At 38.4% G+C, this 22,955-nt stretch overlaps 1 protein-coding gene across 5 annotated transcripts in view; it reads left to right on the forward strand.

Moving 5' to 3' along the window:
* The window catches only part of TTBK2 (tau tubulin kinase 2), a 150,419-nt gene that overhangs the window by 101,299 nt on the left and 26,165 nt on the right, over positions 1-22,955 (forward strand). For all 5 annotated transcript variants that reach the window (XM_021097126.1, XM_003353383.5, XM_021097136.1 and 2 more), the window contains 2 exons: positions 5,131-5,288; positions 14,890-15,106. In XM_021097126.1, coding sequence (XP_020952785.1) covers positions 5,131-5,288; positions 14,890-15,106 — 375 coding nt within the window. The remainder of the gene's footprint in view (positions 1-5,130; positions 5,289-14,889; positions 15,107-22,955) is intronic.

Genomic DNA, 22,955 nt, shown 5'->3' on the forward strand with positions numbered 1-22,955 from the left:
CATCAATTTCTCTTTATGCAGCAAAGTAGTTCTCAAGAGGTCTGGGAACAATCTTAAAGTGTCAGCCCTAAATGCAAATTTTCTCTGCATTTTCTTGATTTATCCTAAATGTTCCTGTGGATTTTGCTTTCTAATGTCTTTGCAATGTTTTATAAAATATCATATTATACGTCTTACCTGTGAGTAAAATTCTCCAGGAAGCTGTGCCACATTTATCTAAGGATTTTAAACTCTCTCTGACATATGGCTGCATGTTACCCTAATTTGAGAAACTTGTACTCTGTAGATAAGTTTGTATTTTCTAAAAATTTATTTTTATTTATTTATTTGTTTATTTTGTCTTTTGTCTTCTCAGGGCCACACCTGTAGCATATGGAGGTTCTCAGGCTAGGGGTCCAATCGGAGCTGTAGCCACCTGCCTATGCCACAGCCACAGCAACTCAGGATCAGAGCCACATCTGCAACCTGTACCACAGCTCACGGCAATGCCAGATCCTTAACCCACTGAGCAAGGCCAGGGATCGGACCTGCAACCTCATGGATCCTAGTTGGATTCGTTAATCACTGAGCCACAATAGGAACTCCAGTAATATATTATTAAATAAAAGTAGTCAGATGTATACTAGATTTCCAATGATTCTCAATGAAGAGACATGGATCATGCTTTCTTAGAGAGAAGTGTCAGAGGGAAGTGTGGAAGTTTCTTTCACTTTTAGCTCTGTCCCCTTTTCAGTTTGAGAATTACTGTACAGTGTTCTCCTGCTCTGATCAGATAGTGTTTTAATCCTCAGTGGTATTAGGGTATGAAAAGGATGAAAACTACAAGTTTTATTTATTATACACACACACACGTATGTGTGTATATATATTTGATTTATAAGGTGACAGATTTATATTGTCCTCAAATCTGTTTGAATGAATAACTGAATTGAGTTTTCTGTTTTTTGTTTTTTTTTTCTTCTGTCTTTTTGCCATTTCTTGGGCCACTCCCGCGGCATATGGAGGTTCCCAGGCTAGGGGTCCAATCGGAGCTGTAGCCACGGCCTACACCAGAGCCAGAGCAACTCAGGATCCGAGCTGTGTCTGCAACTTATACCACAGTTCACGTCAACGCCGGATCCTTAACCCACTGAGCAAGGCCAGGGATCGAACCCACAACCTCATGGTTCCTAGTTGGATTCGTTAACCACTGAGCCACAACAGGAACTCCTGAGTTTTCTGGTTTTATTACTTATTTTAGCCAAATGTGATATAATGAATTCAGTTACCAAAAAAAAAAAAAAAAAAAAAAAGTCCTTGATATGTCCTGTTTCTCCTATTCCATCTGTTGAAGTTGAGAATTCAGAGCCTTCCTGGCTCTGAATTAGAAAATTTTTTTTCTGCTATTACAAATGTTTTCTTCTTTAAGGTATTGCAGTGCTCAGTATTGGCTGATCATTTGTTTACAGTAAGGTCCCTTTAATGCTTCAATACTTTTAACTTTCCTTCTATTTCTTTGTACTTTATCCTCCATCCCTCTGCCTCCTTCTGCTGGTCTTGAGTATCACCATCATAGTAACAAACTGTTTCTTATTTGATTGTCCAATGGCATATGCTACATTTTATAAGACATTTAATACTGTGATAAATGCAAGAAAAGAATTTTTGACAAAAGGACATCTGGCAGTAAAAATGTTTAGGGTCATCCCTGTTGCCACCCGGTCAGACTCAGCATTTAGCAGTAGCATCCTGAGTGCTCTCACAGCAGGGCAGGTGCTCCCTCATGAGTAGGAACTCCACCTTTCAGGAAAGAAGCATCTCACTCCAGGGGAACCTATGAGAACCTGATTTCCAGAGTCAGGAGAGAGGGCTAAGGTGTACCACCTAAATTCTCATACCAGGGTTTCAATCCATTTTCCTTTCCTCCTTTGTGTTTTCTGTAGCCCTCTACCTCTGACAATTTGGGAAGGTCTAAGCTGTAACCTAGATAACTTACGTAAACAAAAATATGACCAAAATTAAAATTCCCAGGTTTTATAACCATGCCTTTTCCAATTCCTTTTAGCTTTTTAATTTCTTTTTCTGCATTTATTATTTTTTTCTTTGAGACTTAAATGAAAGGTAAAGTCATGTGAATCTTTCAGTAAATATTATAAATAAACATTTATTCTAGAATTGTTTTTAGAATACTACTTAAGGATTCTGTACCCACAATTTCCAACATGTTTTTTTCCCCACACCACCAAGCAGTTCTCTGACACCAGCTAGGTTCCTGTAGTTCAACTTAATTCTGACACTACCTACACAACAGATTCCACAGGTTAAGGACTCATTCCCACATAACTGTCCCCCACTTCAGATACCATTCTCAAGTCCTAGTTGTCACGTGTACTTCTGACTGATTGGCTATAAATTAAATTCCTATGGCCCCCTCCTTGGGTTTGGTTAATTTGCAGAGTGGTTCACAGGCCTTGGGAAACCAGTTTTTCCACTAGATATAGCTCAGGGAGTTCCCATTTATTACAAAGGATATAGCTCAGGGAGTTCCCATTTTGGCTCAACAGGAATGAACCCAACTAGTATACAAGAGGATGCAGGTTCGATACCTGGCCTCACTCTGGGTTAAGGATCCGGTGTTGCTGGGGTTGTGATGTAGGCTGGCAGCTGCAGCTCTGATTTGACCCCTAGGCCGGGAACTTCCATATCTGAGGGTGCAGCCCTATAAAGCCAAAAAACAAAACAAAACAAAAAAAGCCGAAGGATATAACTCAAACAGCCAAATGGAAGAACTACACATAAGAAGGAATGAGGAAAGGGTGTGGAGCCTACATGCCCTCACGAAGAGCACCACTCTCTCAGTACCTTCACATGGTCACCAACCTGGAAGCTCTCCAAGGTTTTGGTGGGGTTCTTTTTATTTGTTTGTTTTTTGTCTTTTTAGGGCCACACCCTGTGGCATATGGAAGTTTCCAGGCTAGGGGTTGAAGTGGAGCTTCCAGGCTAGGGGTCGAAGTGGAGCTTCCTGCTGGCCTACACTGTAGCTCATGGCAACACTGGATCCTTAATCCACTGAGTTAAGCCAGGGATCGAACCTGTGTCCTCATGGATACTAGTCGAGTTCATTACCACTGACCCACAACGGGAATTCCCGGTTTTGTTTTTTTATGGAGGCTTCCTTACATAGGTATGATTGATTAAATCATTGACCATTGGTTATTGATTCAACTTCCAACCCCTCTCCCCTTTCCTGGAGATCAAGGGGGTAGAACTGAAAGTTTCAACCCTCTAATCACACAGTTGGTCCTGATGGTGACCAGCCTCTGTTCTTAGGTGCTTTCCAAAAGTCACCTTATTATCCTCAACCTAGTTGTGATGGAAAGGGACTTGTTATGAATAACAAGACACTCATTTCACATTTATGGCTCTGAAGTGATTTCAGGAACTGCAGACTAGAGATCAAATAATGTAACAAAAAATACTCCCATTGATCTTACCTCTCAGAAAATTTCAAGGGTTTTGGGAGCTGTGAGCCAGGAACTGTGGACAAAGACTAAATATCTATAAGAAATATATTTTTGGTTCTCTAAATGACTAAATAAATGTTTCGTACACATCACAATATGGTACTCGTATACCTAAGGCATAGTGTTACAGTGAGCAAGATCAGACATGCAACAGCCCCTTGGAGCTTACAGCCTGGGTGAAAGACATCAACTAAATAATCAGAAATAACTATAAATTTACTATTGATAGCACTGACCATCATTTGATGAGGTGGTTTTTTCACTTGGTGTCTAGAACCCTGCACTCTGTTTCTTAACCACAGTGGCCACTCCTTGGTTTCCTTTACTCATCTTCTTTCCATCTAAATGTTGGAGTGCCCTGAGCCTTAGGGCTTGCTACCTACTCTCCTTAGGTGATATCTAGTCATATGGCTTTAATATCTATATGCTGATGACTCTCAAGTTTGTATCTATATTCCCTGTTCCTCCCTCAACTCCATAAAAATTTGAATATCCCAAACCTCATACTCACTGCTTTCCATCTCAGTAAATGGCACCACCATTTACCCAGTGACTTAGGACAGAAATCTGAATTATTCTTGTTTCTTTACATTCACAGCTTTCATCCTTTCTATTAGGAGGTTATGTTGCCTCTACAAATTGTGACCAAATCCTAACACTTCTTATCACTCTCACTGCTACTAAGCTGGTTCAGTTGACAGTAGCCTTCTCATTAGTCATGCTCCCACCCCATTTAAGCATGTTTTTCCACTTCGTAGCCAGAATAATCTTTTTAAAGCCTAAACAGACTTTTGTAAAAATCTTCTAATGAAGAAGTGCTGATTTCACGTCTGGGACAGAAAATGTACAAGATAAATCTCTGAGAATAGGATCCTAAAAGAGTAAGAGAAATGATGAGATTTTAATCCAGTTTTAATTATAAAATTGAAAATGTTGCATACTGTCAAATAGTAAAGGAAGGTCTTTGTGAGATCTTTCTCAATAGTATATTAGATGTTTAGAATTTAAAGACAAAAGTGAACTCATACATAAATCAAATATCAGTGAATTTCTTTTTGATCATTTGTGCGTGTGCACATGGGTACACACACGTACATGTACACTCTCGTACACACATACACATACACACACGCACAGTATGAGAATTTTCAAACCCACAAAAACATTTGAAGAAAGCACAATGAACTTCTGTATACCCTTTAACCTAGATATACCAACATCAGTACTGGTCACATATTTAAGTTAAACCATATGAAAATGCCCCTTTTTAACAAAAAAAAAAATTGATCACATGAATGATTGAATCCAAATGCACACAAACAGGACACATTTTCTTTTGCCAGACCATTGGAAAGTGGGTTTTAGGTATGACAGTTTGTTACTTATTTTCCAAGAGCAAATACATTACCCTACACAACTACAAACCAGTGCCTCAACTAAGAAAAATCAGTATTAATCGAATATCATCATCCATGTATAGTCCTTAATCAGATTACCCCTTTTATGTCATGAGGTTTTGGGTTTTGTTTTTAAATTACACTACTAATTTAAGAGTCTAGGGTGCTTATAGAATAAAGTCACCATGTTTACTGTTGGCTTACTCCAGGTTTTTCCTTTTGTGATTTAGCTTCTCACATCCGTGTTTGACAACAGCATCAAGACCTTTGGAGTAATTGAGAGTGACCCTTTTGACTGGGAGAAGACTGGCACCGATGGTTCCCTTACAACCACGACTACTTCCACCACTCCTCAGCTGCACACCCGCTTGACCCCCGCAGCAATTGGGTACGTCCTCAACAGGTGGTTCAGCAGTATCTTTCCTCCATGCCTCCTATTAGCAGAAATGTCTTTTCTTTCATCCAGATTCCTTCAGTTGACAAATTGCTAAGACAGAGGGATGCCTCTGGATTTCCTTGAGTTAACACTTATCTTATATATGCCTTTATTGCATTTACTTTTCTAGAAAGTACCTCGAAATGGGAGCTTAGAGCTTGTGTGACTTGTTGATGTTAAATTTACTGCTTTGCCAGGCAAAGGAGAGTCACAGCAGGCAAATGCTCTAAAGACCGTACCCCCCACCCTCACTTTGGGAGAGAATAGAAGGTGGTTTTAAAGTTTGGGAGTGAAAAATAGGGCTGCAGATAAGGATCTGGGTGGATGCAAGGTTTCATTGTTTTTCAAAGCTGGCAATCCTTCTTTCTGGAATGAAGAATGCTTTATTAACATCTTCCATTTGTTGGGGGTTTTAGTTCTGCCCAAGAACTCAAAGGTATTGCATTCCTTGAGGAGGAACTAGGACTCTGCCCAAGGCTGTATTGTTGTCTCTTGACTGCTTCTCCCTGGTCTCTGCAAGCCCTCTCTTCCCTGATTAGCAACTGTTTGAACCTGCTCTTTGGAACTCAGGGAAGGTCATGGAGGCTAATACCCATTCCCCAAAAACAAGAAATGGGGGACACAGAAAAGCTTGTGTGCCCAGGAGCCCCACAGGGCCCTGCTTGGTTTCAAAAGTGAGAGGGGGCCTCTGCTGCCCTTACTACCAAAGAATATATCAGGCCCTGGAAAGAACAAGCCACAGCTATACCTAACTGTACCATCCGTGCTTAAGGTTAGTGGGAACCAAACATGAAAGAGATTTCATTTTCGAAGTGTATTAGGAAGAGGTTAGTGTGTTTCCATCTGTTTGGTTTTTTGTTTTTTAGTGGTTTTTTAAAATGTTTTTTTCCCTCTCTATGGATTAAATACAGTTGCTTTGTTGGTTTCTCAATCTTGGGGGCATATTATCTTTTTTTTTTCTGACCCTTTTGTTTTTTTAACTCTTCTGGTTGTTTTAAATGTTTTGTTTGTTTGTTTGTTTGTTTGTTTTAAGTAAAGAGGGAAAAATCATACAGTGAGCTAATTGGGAAACTCTATCACTAATCCATTGCTTTTTTTTTGTATTGAGTTGGGATCACTAGAGCTTATTGAATCGGAAAAACTTACATGGACTCATGTAAGTGGTGATGTTATCCATGATTAAGCTAGTCTAAGGGTTCTTAAATGTGAGACCCTAACTAGCTACAATAGAATTACCACAGATGTTTGTTTAAAATACTCATTTGTAGGACTCATCCCAGACATCTAGGGGTATGGCAGAGAAGTCCATATGCATCAGATGTTTCTCATGCTTATCTGAGTTTGGGACCCACTGCCCTACTCCAGCCACCCCATTTTAAAAATAAGGAGATGATCCTAACATTGAGCTAATCATTCAGTTTTAGATAAACATTAGTGACAGAGCTGAAGCCTATGTAGAAATTTTTATTCTTGCTTTAATACTTTTGTCCTCCAATTTTGATTGTTGTTAGAAATAAACAAGTCTCAGAGTTCCCATCATGGCTTAATGGTTAACGAACCTGACTAGTATCCATGAGGATGCAGGTTTGATCCCTGGCCTCGCTCAGTGGATTAAGGATCCAGCATTGCCATGAGCTGTGGTGTAGGTCGCAGACGCGGCTCAGATCCCTTGTTGCTGTGGCTGTGGTATAGGCCGGCAGCTACAGCTCCAATTCAACCCCTAGCCTGGGCACCTCCATATGCCACAAGTATCCCCCCCCACCAAAAAAAAAAAGAAAGAAGTCCCAAACATGCAAAAATCCAAGTGATAACACTTCCTGGTAGCTGAAATCGGTGAAGACACTTTAAGTTCCCATCTCCCAGTGTTTATTCCTAAAATAAGAAAGAATAACAAGAAAGGAAAACCACACAAAACTGCGTCCTCAGCATAATTTGAAGACAAAGGATGCCGAATTAAAAATAACTATAAGTAAAAAGAGAAAAAACAAAACACCAAGCATTGTGGAATATCTCTAATGCTTCTGCCTCACCCACCATGATGCTTACTGAAGGCAGATAGGTAAAATCTGTAGGGAAGAGGAAAGTTAGCACTGGGACTTAATGTTGATCTAAAACCATCAGAAAGACTAAACACATCTAAATAATGAAAATACCAAAAAATGTCCAGGTAGATCAGATCATGAATTACAAGGAGGTAAAAATATGCATGATTCAAGACACATAGCTTCTGGAAAGAAAAAAAGACAAAAAGGGGGGGAGGAATTACTGATGTGGCTCGGCAGTTTTAGGACCTGAAGTTACCTGTGTGAAGATGTGAGTTCGATCTGCAGGTTCGATCCCTGCCCTTGCTTTGTGGGTTGAGGATCCGCCATTGCTGTGGCTGTGGTGTAGACCACAGTTGCATCTCCACTTTGACCCCTGGTCCAAGAGCTTCCATGTGGCATAGGTGCAGCCATGAAACAAACTAAAACTAAACAAAATATACTAAACATAAAACAAACTTAAAAAAAAAAAAAAAAAAAACGGAAGGGAGAAATACCCCTTTGTCAGTTGACTGGTGAAGGGAAAAAATGCAGATCTGTTTGGGTCCAGTCAGAGAGAGAAACTACGTAGTAATTTGACAGGGAAAGATGATACAAAGAAATATTACCCATGACACAAAATTGGAATAACATGGGATTGAAGAGGTAGAACTGTAAAGAATACAGGAATCACAAATATAAAGTACAACTCCTACTCACAGGGCTGCATTAAGCATCTAGGGAAGAGCTCCCTCAGTCCCCATCCCAGGGCTGAGTTCTAACTTTGTTGGAGAGGACATGTCCTCAGTCATTGGATGGCAGAGAGGTTGCTCTGATGCCACACTGATAGAATTTGCTGAAAACCTTACCTTCTGGGGTGCCAGAGAAAGGGATTTGTTGGAGGTGTCTCACTAGAGTCAGTCTGATACACAACTTCTGGATAGTAGGGGTTACTCTAGGATGAGAATTGTTACTGTTGTCTATGTGCTGCAGGAGACAAGCACTGGGGAAAGCCACGCACACTGGGGTAGCTTGCCAAGCTGCACACTGGATCCCAAAGCAAAACCCTTTCCTCCTGCAGTGGCTCTTCAGTGCCTTCTACAAAGCTCCCATGACAGCTGCAAAGGAAAAGATTTAAAGGGCACAGATCCGCTTTCACAGAATAGGCAACAAGGATGAATTTGGACCTAAAAGACAATAAATTAATAATTACAGAGGGAAAAGGATGGAAATAATATTTAATTACCTACAGGAAAAGAGAAACATAAAAGCAGAAGATACACGGCTCCCCTGACCAAATAAAAGCCCACTCAAGTGTTTGGATTTTGCTATGCTGACAGAAGAGGGGGCCAGTTAAACTATGAATCTTGTAAAACACTCCAATACCACAAAAATGAACAAGAAAAAAAAATTTTTTTTCTTTTATCCTTTTGGGGCCGCACCGGCAGCATATGGAGGTTCCCAGGCTAGAGGTCTAATCAGAGCTGTAGCCACCGGCCTGTACCACAGCCACAGCAATGCAGGGTCTGAGCTGCGTCTGTGACCTACACCACATCTCACAGCAACACCGGATCCTTAACCCACTGAGCGAGGCAAGGGATCGAACCGGCGACTTCATAGTTCCTAGTTGGATTCACCCACTGAGCGAGGCCAGGGATCGAACCTGCAATCTCATGGTTCCTAGTTGGATTCGTTTCTGCTGCGCCACGACGGGAACTCCAAGAAAAATATTTTAAAGATCCATAAAGTGTTCTTTCAAAAAATCAAGACAATCTAATATATATTAAGAAAATGTCCTCTCAGAAAAAAAATTTTGAAGAAGACAGTTATAAGGCAAAACCTCAAATGGAACTAAATATACTCATGCATTTGAAGATACGGATAACCAGACTCAAAATTAAAAACTAAGAAATTGAATCAGAAATTTAAAAACCAAGAACAAAAACAGAGTATGGTGTGAAGAGGGAAAGAAGGAAAAGGAAAAGAGAGAGGAAGAAATGAAATGAGAGTTGACTGAACTCAGGAAAGAAGTGGAAGAAAAAGATGTCTTAGAATGGAATAAATAAAAAAGTGCACAAGGAAAAATAGACTCAAACAGAAATTTAATAAAGGGCATTGAATAAAGTTAGTGGCGAAAAAGCCCCAAGGGAATGAAAATAAATAAATCATTCAAAGGGCTAGAGAGGAGTTCCCTTGGTGGCACAGTGGAAATGAATCCAACTAGGAACCATGAGGTTGCGGGTTCGATCCCTGGCCTCACTCAGTGGGTTAAGGATCCAGCGTTGCCGTGGACTGTGGTGTAGGTCACAGACTTGGCTTGGATCCTGAGTTGCTGTGACTGTGGTGTAGGCTGGCAGCTGTAGCTCCGATTAGACCCCTAGCCTGGGAACCTCCATATGCCGTGGGTGCAGCCCTAAAAAACAAAAAATAAGTAAATAAAATAAAAGGGCTAGAGAGGAAGTAATGCCATTGGAAGGAAGACAGAGAAGGAATGGCATTTGTATTGTTCAAGTCCTTGAAGGAGAAAAGCAAAACAATACCAATTAAAACTGAGAAACTCAAAATTTATAAATTTAAAGAATACCCATCTCATGAAGAAATATAGCAGATATAACAAAATACACAAAATTATAAAATACTATGACAGAATTAAGACCAAACATATCAGTCAAAGCAATAAGTATCAGTGAGCACATCCATTTAAAGAAAAAGATTTTTAGTTTGTTTATATAGCTGTGTACATACGCTGATACAAGAGATGCACCTAAAAAACATGTTTTAGAAAGGGATGGTTGAAGATATACCAGAAAGATGGAAAGAATCTGAAGAGAATGATGATATCAGACAATGTGGAATTCAAGCTAAAAAACACATTAAAATTTACGAAGGTGAAGGTGTACTTTTTAGTGCTAAGTGTCCCAATTCACAAATGAGAAAGAGCATTTATTAATGTTTTGTCATCAGAATTACAACATTTTTACGAAGCAATAACTAAAGGAGGTTCAAGAGTTAAAAATAGAAAATCACTAGTAATTGGAGATTTTAATATATGACTCAGTTCAAGTGAACAAAGAATAAGAAATAGAAGACAAATACCATAATCAAGAAGTTAGATCTTAGACATATTTTCCAGTATCTACACTCTTATGATAGAGGTTGCGCCTTCTGCTCAAGTACACTCAAAACATTCACAAAAATTGACCAGTCGTCAGGTCACCAAGAAAATATAAGTAGCTCCATAAAGCAGAAATATTATCTGATCACAGTGTAATAGAACTAGAAATTACCAACAAAAACAAAAATATCAAAGGCTCTTCCACCTGGAAACTTTAAAACCTCCTGTTAAACTCTTCTTGAGTGAAAAGGAAAATACAAACTGAAGTTAGTAGAAAAATAATTATAATTAGAACACTACATATCAGAATTTGTGCAATACATTTAAAGACAAGATAAGAGGAAAACTGATGGCATTAAATAAGGAAATATATAGTGTCAAAATGTCTTATTATTGATGATATTAATGTCGATAATCAGGTTTCTCTACTATAAAGTTACTATTTTTTCCTTTGTGAGTAATAAGTATCTTGCGGGAAGATACTTAGAGACTATTTTTCATATGTTTGCCTACTAATTGTAGCATCTATCTTACCTGCGAAGTATTAGACCTACAAATCTACCTTTTACTATCTGACCCTATGAGGAAAATGTTTACAGACCTCTGAGCTATTCCTGTTTGCAAATGACATGGTAGAATACCTGGAAAGCCCTAGAGAATCAGTGTTAAGGAGAAAGAATGATAATTTATGTCCCACAACTCTTAGTTTGTAGTAAAGGGAGAAAGTAAGTTCACGAGAAGGTAAAAGGCCTTATCTGTTAACTAAGGGCCAGACACATATTTGTGGGCTCTGCTGTCTCCCACCACTACCACTGCCATTGTAGGACTAAAGCAGTCATTGGCAGTATGTAAACGAATGAGCATGCCTGTGTGCATACAGTTTATTTACAGAAATTGGTGAATAGGCCAGATTTGACTTAGAGGCCCTAATTTGCCAGCCTCTCCCTTACATTATGGGGAAAGGCACATGAAAAAGTTGTCCTGGAGTTCCTTTATGGTACAGTGGGTTAAGGATCCAGCATTGTCACTGCAGTGGCTTGGGTCGCTGCTGTGGTACAAGTTTGATCTTTGACCCAGGAACTTGTATGTGCTGCCAAAAAAAAAAAAAAAAGAAAAAAGAAAAAGAAAAAGATGTCCAATCTTACTACTTCTCTTGACATCTGTCCACTTTTTCCGTATGTCTCCATTTTTTCCCTAATCTTCTGTAGTTTATTCCTTGCTTGCAAACACAGGTTCTGTACTAGTAATATCCTCACTTATATCTTTCTCATCATTCTTGTTCCTGAACATAAAATAATTTTCCTGGGAAAGAGTTCTTTCTTTCCATATCTCAAACTCCAGATTTAGATCAGAGTTAGAAAGAAAATAGTAATTAAACAAAGACCAAAACTGGAGGAATAAATGCAGAGAGGAACCTGAGTCATGTGGGTGAGAGCCTGTGTGAAGAAGATGAATGTGATCCTTGAAGTTACACTGAAGCTTATGATGTAAGAAAGAGGCTCTGAGAGCAAAAATAGAGGCAGTTTCCTAAGGAGAGGTGTGATGTGTTTCCTGGGAGGTGGAAGGAAGAAATGCCAAGGAATTGGGGTGGTGGGAATAAAGCAGAATCATAGCTAGGCCTAGGGAAAAGGGATTTAGAACATCAAGTGATTAAAATAGGGCGGGGTGGAAACAAGTCTGCTGAGCTTCCTGAATTCAAATATTCCTCCTTTTGCCATTCCCTTTCCTTAGGAGTAGAGGGAATTCTTTGAAGAAACATTTGGAGAGTTCCCATTGTGGCTCAGTGGTAATAAACCTGACTAGTATCCATGAGAATGTGGGTTCGATCCCTGACCCTCGTTCAATGGGTTAAGAATCTGGTGTTGCTATGAGCTGCAGTGTAGGCTGGTGGGTACAGCTCCAGTTAGACCCCAAGGAACTTCCGTATGCTGCAAGTTTGGCCCTAACAAAAGACCAAAAAAAAAAAAAAAACTTGTTAAGAAAAGATGAAAAGAAACATTTGGTTTACCACATAGCACAAATATGATTGTGTCCATTGTAATTCTTTACATTGGTATATGAATTAATATTGAACTTGTATCTGAAAAATACATCTTCTAAGTAGTCTGTTTCTGAACTTTAATTACTTTCATTTGAACTAATGTGGGCCAAATGACCTTTTCACTGTGTTCCCAGTGTCAAGACTACAGGCAATACTGTAGAAGGCTCTAGGGTTTTTTCCTGGCAGCTATTATCTGTGCTTTTCCCAATTAACATTGAGAGAGGTGGTAGTGAAGGTCATGAAATCTGAAATCTGTCGGAAAAAATCCCTGAGAAATCACTGCTCACAGCATGACATACTTTTGACACGTGGGCCAGGATGTGACCATTTCCTTTAGAGTGGCTCAGTGAGAAGATGCCTATTTTCCCATTCATAGTAATTTTATGTGTCAGTACAATCTACTGAAGACTATCTTTCTGCTTTTAAACACTGCAGATCGTTCTAAGGAAAGGTTTCACTCTGTGCTAAATGTTGTGTTCAATCAGCAGTATTAAAATAAAACAACAGCAGCTAAAGAATTAAAAATTAAAAAAAAAACAGCTAGTATGTAGAGTTATAGAACATTAGAGGCAGCAGGGGCTTGATCACTTAGTAAGTAATAACTGAGAACTAGAGAAGCCTCTCGTGGGCCAGAAATCTAAGGGAGAAATGACCAACCCTGTAAATAGGACATGAAATTACTTTGAAAGAATATGTAGATAAGTGCCAATTAATATTTTCTATTTTGTTTCTGGTCAGTTTGTACAGAATCATATGAACTGTATAATTGAAGAATTTCTAGTTTCCCCTAGAGAGCAAGAATTTCCTTTCTCCTGTTCATATCCCTAGAGCCTTGTATGTATAGGTAGTTAGTAAAAAGTGAAAGAGCAAGTGCACATTTCACTCTATTAAAAAATGTAACATAAATGATTGATCTGATATCTACTTACATCATTTTGACACTTAACATTTTTATGTTTATAGTTTTTTTTATTCCTTTAGAGTGGCTCAGTGAGAAGATGCCTATTTTCCCATTCATAGTAACATAAAATGATTGATGTAACAATGTAACATAAATGATTAAAAAAAATAACATAAATGTAACATAAATGATTGATCTGATATCTACTTACATCATTTTGACACTTAACATTTTTATGTTTATAGTTTTTTTTATTCCCTAAGGAAAATGGGTGAAGAATAGAAATTATTAAAATTCACAAATGCTTTTTGGAAAATAGACAAAATATTTCTAACCTTTAAAGTGGTTGCTGGGGAGTTCCCATCATGGCTCGGTGGTAACTAACCCAACTAGTATCCATGAGGATGCAGGTTCAATCCCTGGTCTCGCTCAGTGGGTTAAGGATCTGGCATTGGTGTGGGCTGGGAGCTGCAGCTCTGATTCAACAAAAGGACAAAAAAAAAAAGTGATTTCTGGGAGATCTGGTTGCGACTCATTGGGTTACAAACCTGACTACTATCCATGAGGTTTCAATCCTGGGCCTCACTCATTGGTTAAGGATCTGGCATTGCTGTGGCTGTGGTGTAGGCTAATTGCTATAGCTCCAAATTCACCCCTAGCCTGGGAACCTCCATATGCTGCAGGTTCGGCCCTAAAAAATAATTAAAGCAAAAAATAAAAAATGAAGTAATTGTTAAATCAATGAGTTACTGTATTAGAATTTGGGTTTTTTGGTTTTTTTTTTTTTTTTTTTTTTTTTGTCTTTTGTCCTTATAGGGCTGCACCCTTAGCATATTGAGGTTCCCAGGCTAGAGGTCTAATAGGAGCTGTTACTGCTGGCCTATGCCAGAGCCACAACAACACCAGATCCTACCTGCGTCTGCAATCTACACCACAGCTTATGGCAACACTGGATCCTTAACCCACTGAGCAAGGCCAGGGATCGAACCCACAACCTCATGGTTCCTAGTCAGATTCGTTTCCACTGTGCCATGATGGGAACTCCTGGAATTTGTATTTTTAAATCAGCTTGAAAATTCTGTTGGTCAGAATACAATTTTAGCAGTTCCCACTGTGGTACAACAGGATCATAGGCATCTTTGCAGTGCCAGGACACGAGTTCAATCCTTTAACCCAGAATAGTGGGTTAAAGAACCCAGCTTTGCCATACCTGCAGTGTAGGTTAGATCTGATCCCTGGCTCAGGAACTCCAAATGCCATTGGGTGGCTAAAAAAAAAAAAAAAAAAAAAAAAAAAAAAGCAGTTTAATTTCAGTAGAGTTGGCATGCCTTAAGTTTCTGAGGTTTTTTTGTTTTGTTTTACTCTCTTAATTATGTATAGACCTCACCATTTAAATCTGTAAATGAAATGTAGGATAATCTCATAGTAATTTTTCAATCTGGTGTTTTTAAGTTTTTTTCATCCCTTATTTTCAGAATTGCCAATGCCACTCCCATCCCAGGAGACTTGCTTCGAGAAAATACAGATGAGGTGTTTCCAGATGAACAGCTTAGTGATGGGGAGAATGGCATCCCTGCTGGTGTGTCACCAGATAAATTGCCTGGATCTCTGGGACACCCTCGTCCACAGGAGAAGGATGTCTGGGAAGAACTGGATGCCAACAGAAATAAAATAAAGCTCGGGGTCTTTAAGGTATGTATTTCTTGCACGGGAAGTGATATCTTGTGTGCTTATTATTTTTCTCCTATTGGTGTAGCAAAGTGTCATTTTGAATGAGAAAGTAGAACATTGTATTGCTAGTTATGTATGTATTTATAATGCAGCATTTTGGCTTATTTTGCTCGTAGCACTCAGGTATGGACATCATAAATTAACCTTCATCTTGTATTTTATGGAAAAGATGAAGATAGTTTTAAAAAATAACCAGACAGGAGAACAAATAAGCGAGGTGGAGGACAGACTAGTGGAAACTATGGATGCAGAACAGAAAAGAGAAAAAAGATTGAAAACAAATGAAGAGAGTCTCAGAGAACTCTGGGACAACGTTAAATGCACCAACATCCATATTATAGGGGTGTCAGAAGGAGAAGAGAGAGAGAAGGGGCAGAAAAATTATTTGAAGAGATAATAGCTAAAAACTTCCCTAACATGGGAAAGGAACCACTCAATCAAATCCAGGAAATGCAATGGGTACCATATAAAATAAACCTAAGGAGGAATATACCAAGACACATATTAATCAAACTGACCAAAATTAAAGACAAAGAGAAAATATTGAAAGCTGCTAGGGAAAAGAAACAAGTAACATACAAGGGAACCCCGATAAGGTTATTGGCAGATTTTTCAGCAGAAACTCTGCAGGCCAGAAGAGAGTGGCATGATATACTTAACGTGATGAAAGGAAAAACCCTCCAACCAAGATTATTTTGCCCAGCAAGGCTCTCATTCATATTGGAAGGGGAAATCAAAAGCTTCACAGATAAGCAAAAGTTAAGAGAATTCAGCAACACTAAACCAGCTTTACAATAAATACTGAAGGAACTTCTCCAGGCAGAAAAGAAAATGCTGCAACCAGAAACAAAAATACCACAAATGACAAGGCTTAGCAGTAAAGGTATATATACCACAAAGATACCAAATCATCCACATACAATTATGCCACCAAAATCAGAAATCATGAGAAGAGGTGGGTACACATGCAGGACACTGGAGATGCACTTGCAATTAAGAGATGAACAACTTAAAACACTCTCTGATATATATAGACTCATATCAAAACTTCAGAATAACTGCAAACCAAAAATCTACAATTGATACACACACAAATAAGAAAAATCAACTCAAATACAACACTAAAGATAGTCATCAAACCACAAGAGAAGAAGGGAAGAAAAAAGAGCAACAAAAACAAATCCAAAGCAATTAATAAAATGGCAATAAGAACACACATATCAATAATTACCTTAAATCTTAATGGAATAAACGCCCCAACCAAAAGACATAGACTGGCTGAATGGATGCAAAAACAAGATCCATATATATCCTGTCTTCAAGAGATCCACTTCACTTCTAGGGACACATACAAATTGAAAGTGAGAACATGGAAAAAAATATTCCATGCAAATAGGAATCAAATGAAAGCTGAAGTAGCAATACTCATATCAGATAAAATAAACTTTAAAATGAAGACTATCTTAAGGGACAAGGAAGGTCACTACCTAATGATCAAAGGATCACTCCAAGAAGAAGATATAACAATTGTAAATATCTACGCACCCAAAATAGGTTCACCACAGTATATAAGGCAACTGCTAACAACCTTAAAAGGACAAATCAACAATAACACAATCACAGTGGGGGACTTTAACACCCCACTTACAGCAATGGACAGATCATCCAGACAGAAAATCAATAAGGAAACACAGGCCCTGAATGAAGCATTAGATCAGATGGACTTAATAGATACTTATATGACATTCTATCTAAAAGCAACAGAATACACATTCTTCTCAAGTGCACATGGAACATTCTCTAAGATTGATCACATCCTGGGCTACAAATCCAACCTCAGTAACTTTAAGAAAATTGAAATCATATCAAGCATCTTTCCCAACCACAATGCTGTACAAGTAGAAATCAACAACAAGAAAAAACCTGCAAAAAACAAACACGTGAAGACTAAACATGCTACTAAACAACCAATGGATCACTGAAGAAATCAAAGAGAAAATTAAAAAATACCTAGAAGCAAATGACAACAAAGATATGACACTCCAAAACCTATGGGATGCAGCAAAAGCTGTTCTAAGAGGAAAGTTTATAGCAATACAAGCCCACCTCAGGAAACAAGAAAAAGCTCAAATAAACAAGCTAACTTTACATCTAAAGCAGCTCAAGAGAGAAGAACAGGCAAGACCTAAAGTTAGTAGAAGGAAGGAAATCGTAAAGATCAGAGCAGAAATCAATGAAATAGAAACGAAGAAAACCATGGAAAAGATCAATGAAACAAAAAGCTGGTTCTTTGAAAAGATCAACAAAATTGATAAACCCTTAGCCAGACTTTCCAAGAAAAAAAGAGAGAGGACTCAATAAAATTAGAAACGAAAAGACATCACAGAAATACAAAGGATCATAAGAGACTACTATATGCCAACTATACGCCAAAAAAAAAAAAAAAAAAAAAAAAAAAAAAAAAAAAAACGGAAAACCTAGAAGAAATGGACAAATTCTTAGAAAGGTACAATCTTCCAAGACTAAACCAAGATGAATTAGAAAAGATGAACGGACCAATCACAAGAACTGTGATTACAAAACTTCCAACAAACAAAAGTCCAGGACCAGATGGCTTCACAGGCGAATTCTATCAAACATTTAGAGAAGAACTAATATTTATCCTTCTGAAATTATTTCAAAAAATTGCAGAAGAAGGGATACTCCCAAACTCATTCTATGAGGCCACTATTACCCTGATACCAAAACCAGACAAAGATACCACAAAAAAAGAAAACTACAGGCCAATTTCACTGATGAACATCGGTGCAAAAATCCTCAATAAAATACTAGCAGACCACATCCAACAATACATTAAAAGGATTGTACATCATGATCAAGTGGGATTTATCCCAGGGATGCAAGGATTCTTCAGTATCCTCAAGTCAATCAGTGTGATACACCACATTAACAAACTGAAGAATAAAAACCATATGATCCTCTCAATAGACATAGAAAAAGCCTTTGACAAAATCCAACACCCATTTCTGATAAAAACCCTTCAGAAAGTGGGCATAGAAGGACCCTACCTCAACATAGTAAAGGCCATATATCACAAACCCACAGCTAACATCATTCTCAATGGTGAAAAGCTGAAACAATTCCCTCTGAGATCAGGAACAAGACAAGGATGTCTGCTCTCGCCATTACTCTTCAACATAGTTTTGGAAGTCCTAGCCACAGCAATCAGAGAAGTAAAAGAAATAAAAAGAATCCAAATTGGAAAGGAAGAAGTGAAACTATCACTATTTGCAGATGACATGATACTATACCTAGAGAATCCAAAAGACTCTACCAGACAACTCTTAGAGTGCATCCATGAATTTGGCAAAGTCGCAGGATACAAAATTAATACACAGAAATGGACAGCATTTCTATACACTAACAATGAAAGAGCAGAAAGAGAAATTAGGGAAGCAATCCTGTTTACAGTTGCATCCAAAAGAATAAAATACCTAAGAGTAAACCTACCTAAAGAGACAAAAGGCCTATACTCTGACAACTGTAAGATACTGATGAAAGAAATCAAAGATGACACAAATATATATAAAGATATACCATGCTCATGGACTGGAAGAGTTAATATTATCAAAATGACTATACTCCCTAAGACAGTCTACAGATTCATTGCAATCCCTATCAAATTACCAAGAACATTTTTCACAGAACTTGAACAAAATATTTTAAAGTATATTTGGAAGCACAAAAGACCCAGAATAGCCAAAGACATCCTGAAAAAGAAAAATGGAGCTGGAGGAATCAGTCTCCCAGACTTCAGACTATACTACAAAGCAACAACCATCAAAACCGTATGGTACTGGCACAAGGACAGAAATATAGATCAGTGGAACAGGATAGAAAGCCCAGAATTAAACCCACACATCTACAGCCAACTAATCCTTGACAAAGGAGGCAAGAGTACACAATAGAGAAAAGACAGTCCCTTCAATAAGTGGTGCTGGGAAAACTGGACAGCCACATGGGAAAGAATGAATTAGAATACTTCCTAACACCATACACAAAAATAAACTCCAAATGGATTAAAGACCTAGATATAAGACCAAACGCTATAAAACTCTTAGAGGAAAACATAGGCCAAATACTCTCTGACATAAATGACAGCAACATCTTCTCAGATCCACCTTCTTAGAGTAATGACAGTAAAAACAAAAATAAACAAATGGGACCTAATCAAACTTAAATGTTTCTGCACAGCAACAGAAAAAACAAAACAAAAAGACAACCCACAGAATGGGAGAAAATATTTGCAAATGACACAACTGACACAGAATTAATCTCCAAAATTTATAAACACCTCCTGCAGCTTGATACCAAAAAAACAAACCCCATCAGAAAATGGGCATAGCAAAAAAAAAAAAAAAAAAAAAAAAAGGGAGTTCCCGTCATGGCGCAGTGGTTAACGAATCCGACTAGGAACCATGAGGTTGTGGGTTCTGTCCCTGGCCTTGCTCAGTGGGTTAACGATCCGGCGTTGCCGTGAGCTGTGGTGTAGGTTGCAGACGTGGCTCGGATCCCGCGTTGCTGTGGCTCTGGCCTAGGCCTGTGGCTACAGCTCCGGTTAGACCCCTAGCCTGGGAACCTCCATATGCCGTGGGAGCAGCCCAAGAAATAGCAAAAAAAAAAAAAAAAAAAAAATGGGCAGAAGATCTAAACAGGCAGTTCTCCAGAAAAGACATACAGATGGCCAAAAAACACATGCAAAGATGTTCATCACTCATTATTAGAGAGATGCAAATCAAAATCACGATGAGGTACCACCTTACACCAGCCAAAATGGCCATCATCAAAATGTCTACCAACAATAAGTGCTGGAGAGGGTGTGAAGAAAAAGAAGCCCTAGTACACTGTTAGTGGGAATATAAATTGGTGCAACCACTGTGGAAAACAGTATGGAGATTCCTCAGAAAACTACAAACAAAACTACCATTTGATCCAGCAATCCCACTCCTGGGCATCTATCCACAGAAAACCATGATTCGCAAAGACACATGCACTCCAACATTCATTGCAGCACTATTTTCAATAGCCGAGATACAGAAACAACCTAAATGTCTATTGACAGAGGAGTGGATCAAGAAGATGTGGTATATATACACAATGGAATACTACTCAGCCATTAAGAGGAATGAGATACTGGCATTTTTAGCAACATGGATGGACCTAGAAATTATCATGTTAAGTGATGTCAGCCATACGATGAGACACCGACATCAAATGCTTTCACTGACATGTGGAGGCTGAAAAAAGGACAGACTGAACTTCTTTGCAGAACAGATGCTGACTCACAGCGTTTGAAAAAGTTATGGTTTCCAAAGGAGACAGTTTAGGGGGTGGGGGGATGCGCTGGGGTTGTGGGATGGAAATCCTATAAAATTGGATTGTGATGATCATTGTACAACTATAAATGTAATAAATTCACTGAGTAATAAAAAATAAATTAAAAATAACCAGACACAGAGACTAAAAGAAGAGACATCTATAGAACAGAAGTTAATGGTCTTTCCAAAAAAAGTGACAAGACTGGGCCCTTTCATAGTGTAGAACAGTGGATCTAGGAGGGTTCATTCTGAAAACTGTCTCAGAGGGATGTGGGGAAATGAGAGTTGGAAATGGAAAGCATCACACTGGTTTGAGCTGACAAAGTGGATGTTGAGTAAGTAACATCATTTTTTCTTCTTTAGGATCGTGAGCAGGTCCACTGGTAAGTATGGGGAGTGATAAAGAATTCAGAGTTAAATGAGTTTTAGTGATCTTGGGATAGATTATCCCCAAATTTCTCTTTGTTTTTACTGTTTCCTTTCATTTCCATTTTCATCAACGATAAGATGAAGATAAATGGGATGGAGGAGTAATGAATTACAGATCAGTTTTTGGTACTTCCTACATTTTTGTAGTGCTTTAGTTGGGAAGGAGGTTAAATTCATAAGTTTAAAATGAGACTTGTGGCTTAAGTCTGTTAACATGATTGATAGCAAGTTGGCTAGTTCTGCTTTATGGAAGAGAAATACATCTTGAAAACAATCTTCTGTGATGATTTGAGGAGCTTGGCCTATTTGGGGGCAATATACACTATATTTTCAAACATTTCATTTAAAAAATTAACATTGAATATACTTTTTAGTCATGAGAGTCATCTGCAAAAACATTTCTCTATATAGATTGATATGCTGCCCTGTGGTCTGGCTGTTGAATAAGCATTATCTGGACTAATAGTAATCAGGAACAAGTAGTGAAAAGTGGTCAGGAACTCAGTGTCAGAGTTTTGTAGTGTCACCTCTGGCTGTCTTTATGGTACTATTGCTGGAACTAGGAATCTGCTCACGGGGACCGAATAGAAAACGAGGAGACAGATTTTGGGGCGAAGGAGAAGAAAGTAGTTTTATTGCTTTGCCAGGCAAAGGAGGGTCATGGAAGGCTAATGCCTCAAAGACTGTGCCCCCCTTAGGAGAGATTGGAAGGTGGTTTTATAGCTTGGGGAGTGAAAAATAGGGCCACAGATAAAGATCAGGGTAGAGGCATGCCTGCATTGTTTTCAAAGCTGGTGTTCAGTGGTCTGGTGGTCTTCTTTCCAGAATAAAGAATGCTTCATTAACATCTTCCATTCATTGGGGGTTTTAGTTCCATAGAAGAATTCAAAGATATTGTTATCTATATTCCTTGAGGAGGGACCAGGACCCTGCCCCCAAAGCTGCACTATTTTTTTCTTGATTGCTCCTCTCTGGTCTCTGCATACCCTCTATTCCCTGATTAGCAACTGTTTGAACCTGCCCTTTGGAAATCAGGGAAGGTCACAGAGGCTGAGGTTTTTTCCCTAAAAACAAGAAATGGAAGACACAGAAAGGCTTGTATGCCCAGTAGACTCACGGGGCCCTGCTTGGTTTCAGTACCAGGAGCAAACTGTTCTTATAATAAAAAATCTCTTGTGACATTCTCAGTTGCCAGCCCATATGGATGTTTGTGTATGTGGCAGAGTGAAATGACACTTGATGTAGATCTTAATTACTTTAGTTTTCTGTCTTTCCCACATTATCATTATTTAATCTTGATTTAGTTCTATTTTTAATTCTTTTTATGATATTAGGTAAATTAGATTGTTAGTGGTGTTATTCTTTTATATAAGCAATGATTATATGGATTTTTCATAGATGCTTACCACTTCCTTGCAATTTTGAAAGACCTGGATTATCATTTTTCTTCCTGAAATATTCCCTTTAGAGGTTTCTTAGTGGAGATTTTTGATAGAGGAGTGTTTCAAATTTTACTTAGCTGTAAATGTATTTATTTCAGCTTTATTCTTTATTTTTTAATTAAAAAATTTAAAATTATAGTTGATTTGCAATGTGCCAATTTCAGTCATGCATATATATGCATTCTTTTGAAATATATATAATTTTCCATCATGTTCTATCCCAGGAAATTGGATAGAGCTCCCTGTACCATACAGAAGGACCTCCTCTTATCCATTCTAAATGTAATAGTTCGCATCTATTAAACCCAACTCCTAGTCCATCCTTTACCTCCCCTCTCCACCTTGATAACAAGTCTATTCTCTATGTCCGTGAGTCTGTTTCTGTTTTGTAGATACATTCATTTGTGCAGTATTTTAAATTCCACATCTAAGTGATGTCATATGGTATTTGTCCTTATCTTTCTTTTTTTTTTTTTTTGTCTTTTTTGCTATTTCTTGGGCCGCTTCTGAGGCATATGGAGGTTCCCAGGCTAGGGATTGAATCGGAGCTGTAGCCACTGG

Source organism: Sus scrofa, chromosome 1, assembly GCF_000003025.6.
Source record: "Sus scrofa isolate TJ Tabasco breed Duroc chromosome 1, Sscrofa11.1, whole genome shotgun sequence".
In the NCBI taxonomy this organism is placed as follows: Eukaryota; Metazoa; Chordata; class Mammalia; order Artiodactyla; family Suidae; genus Sus; species Sus scrofa.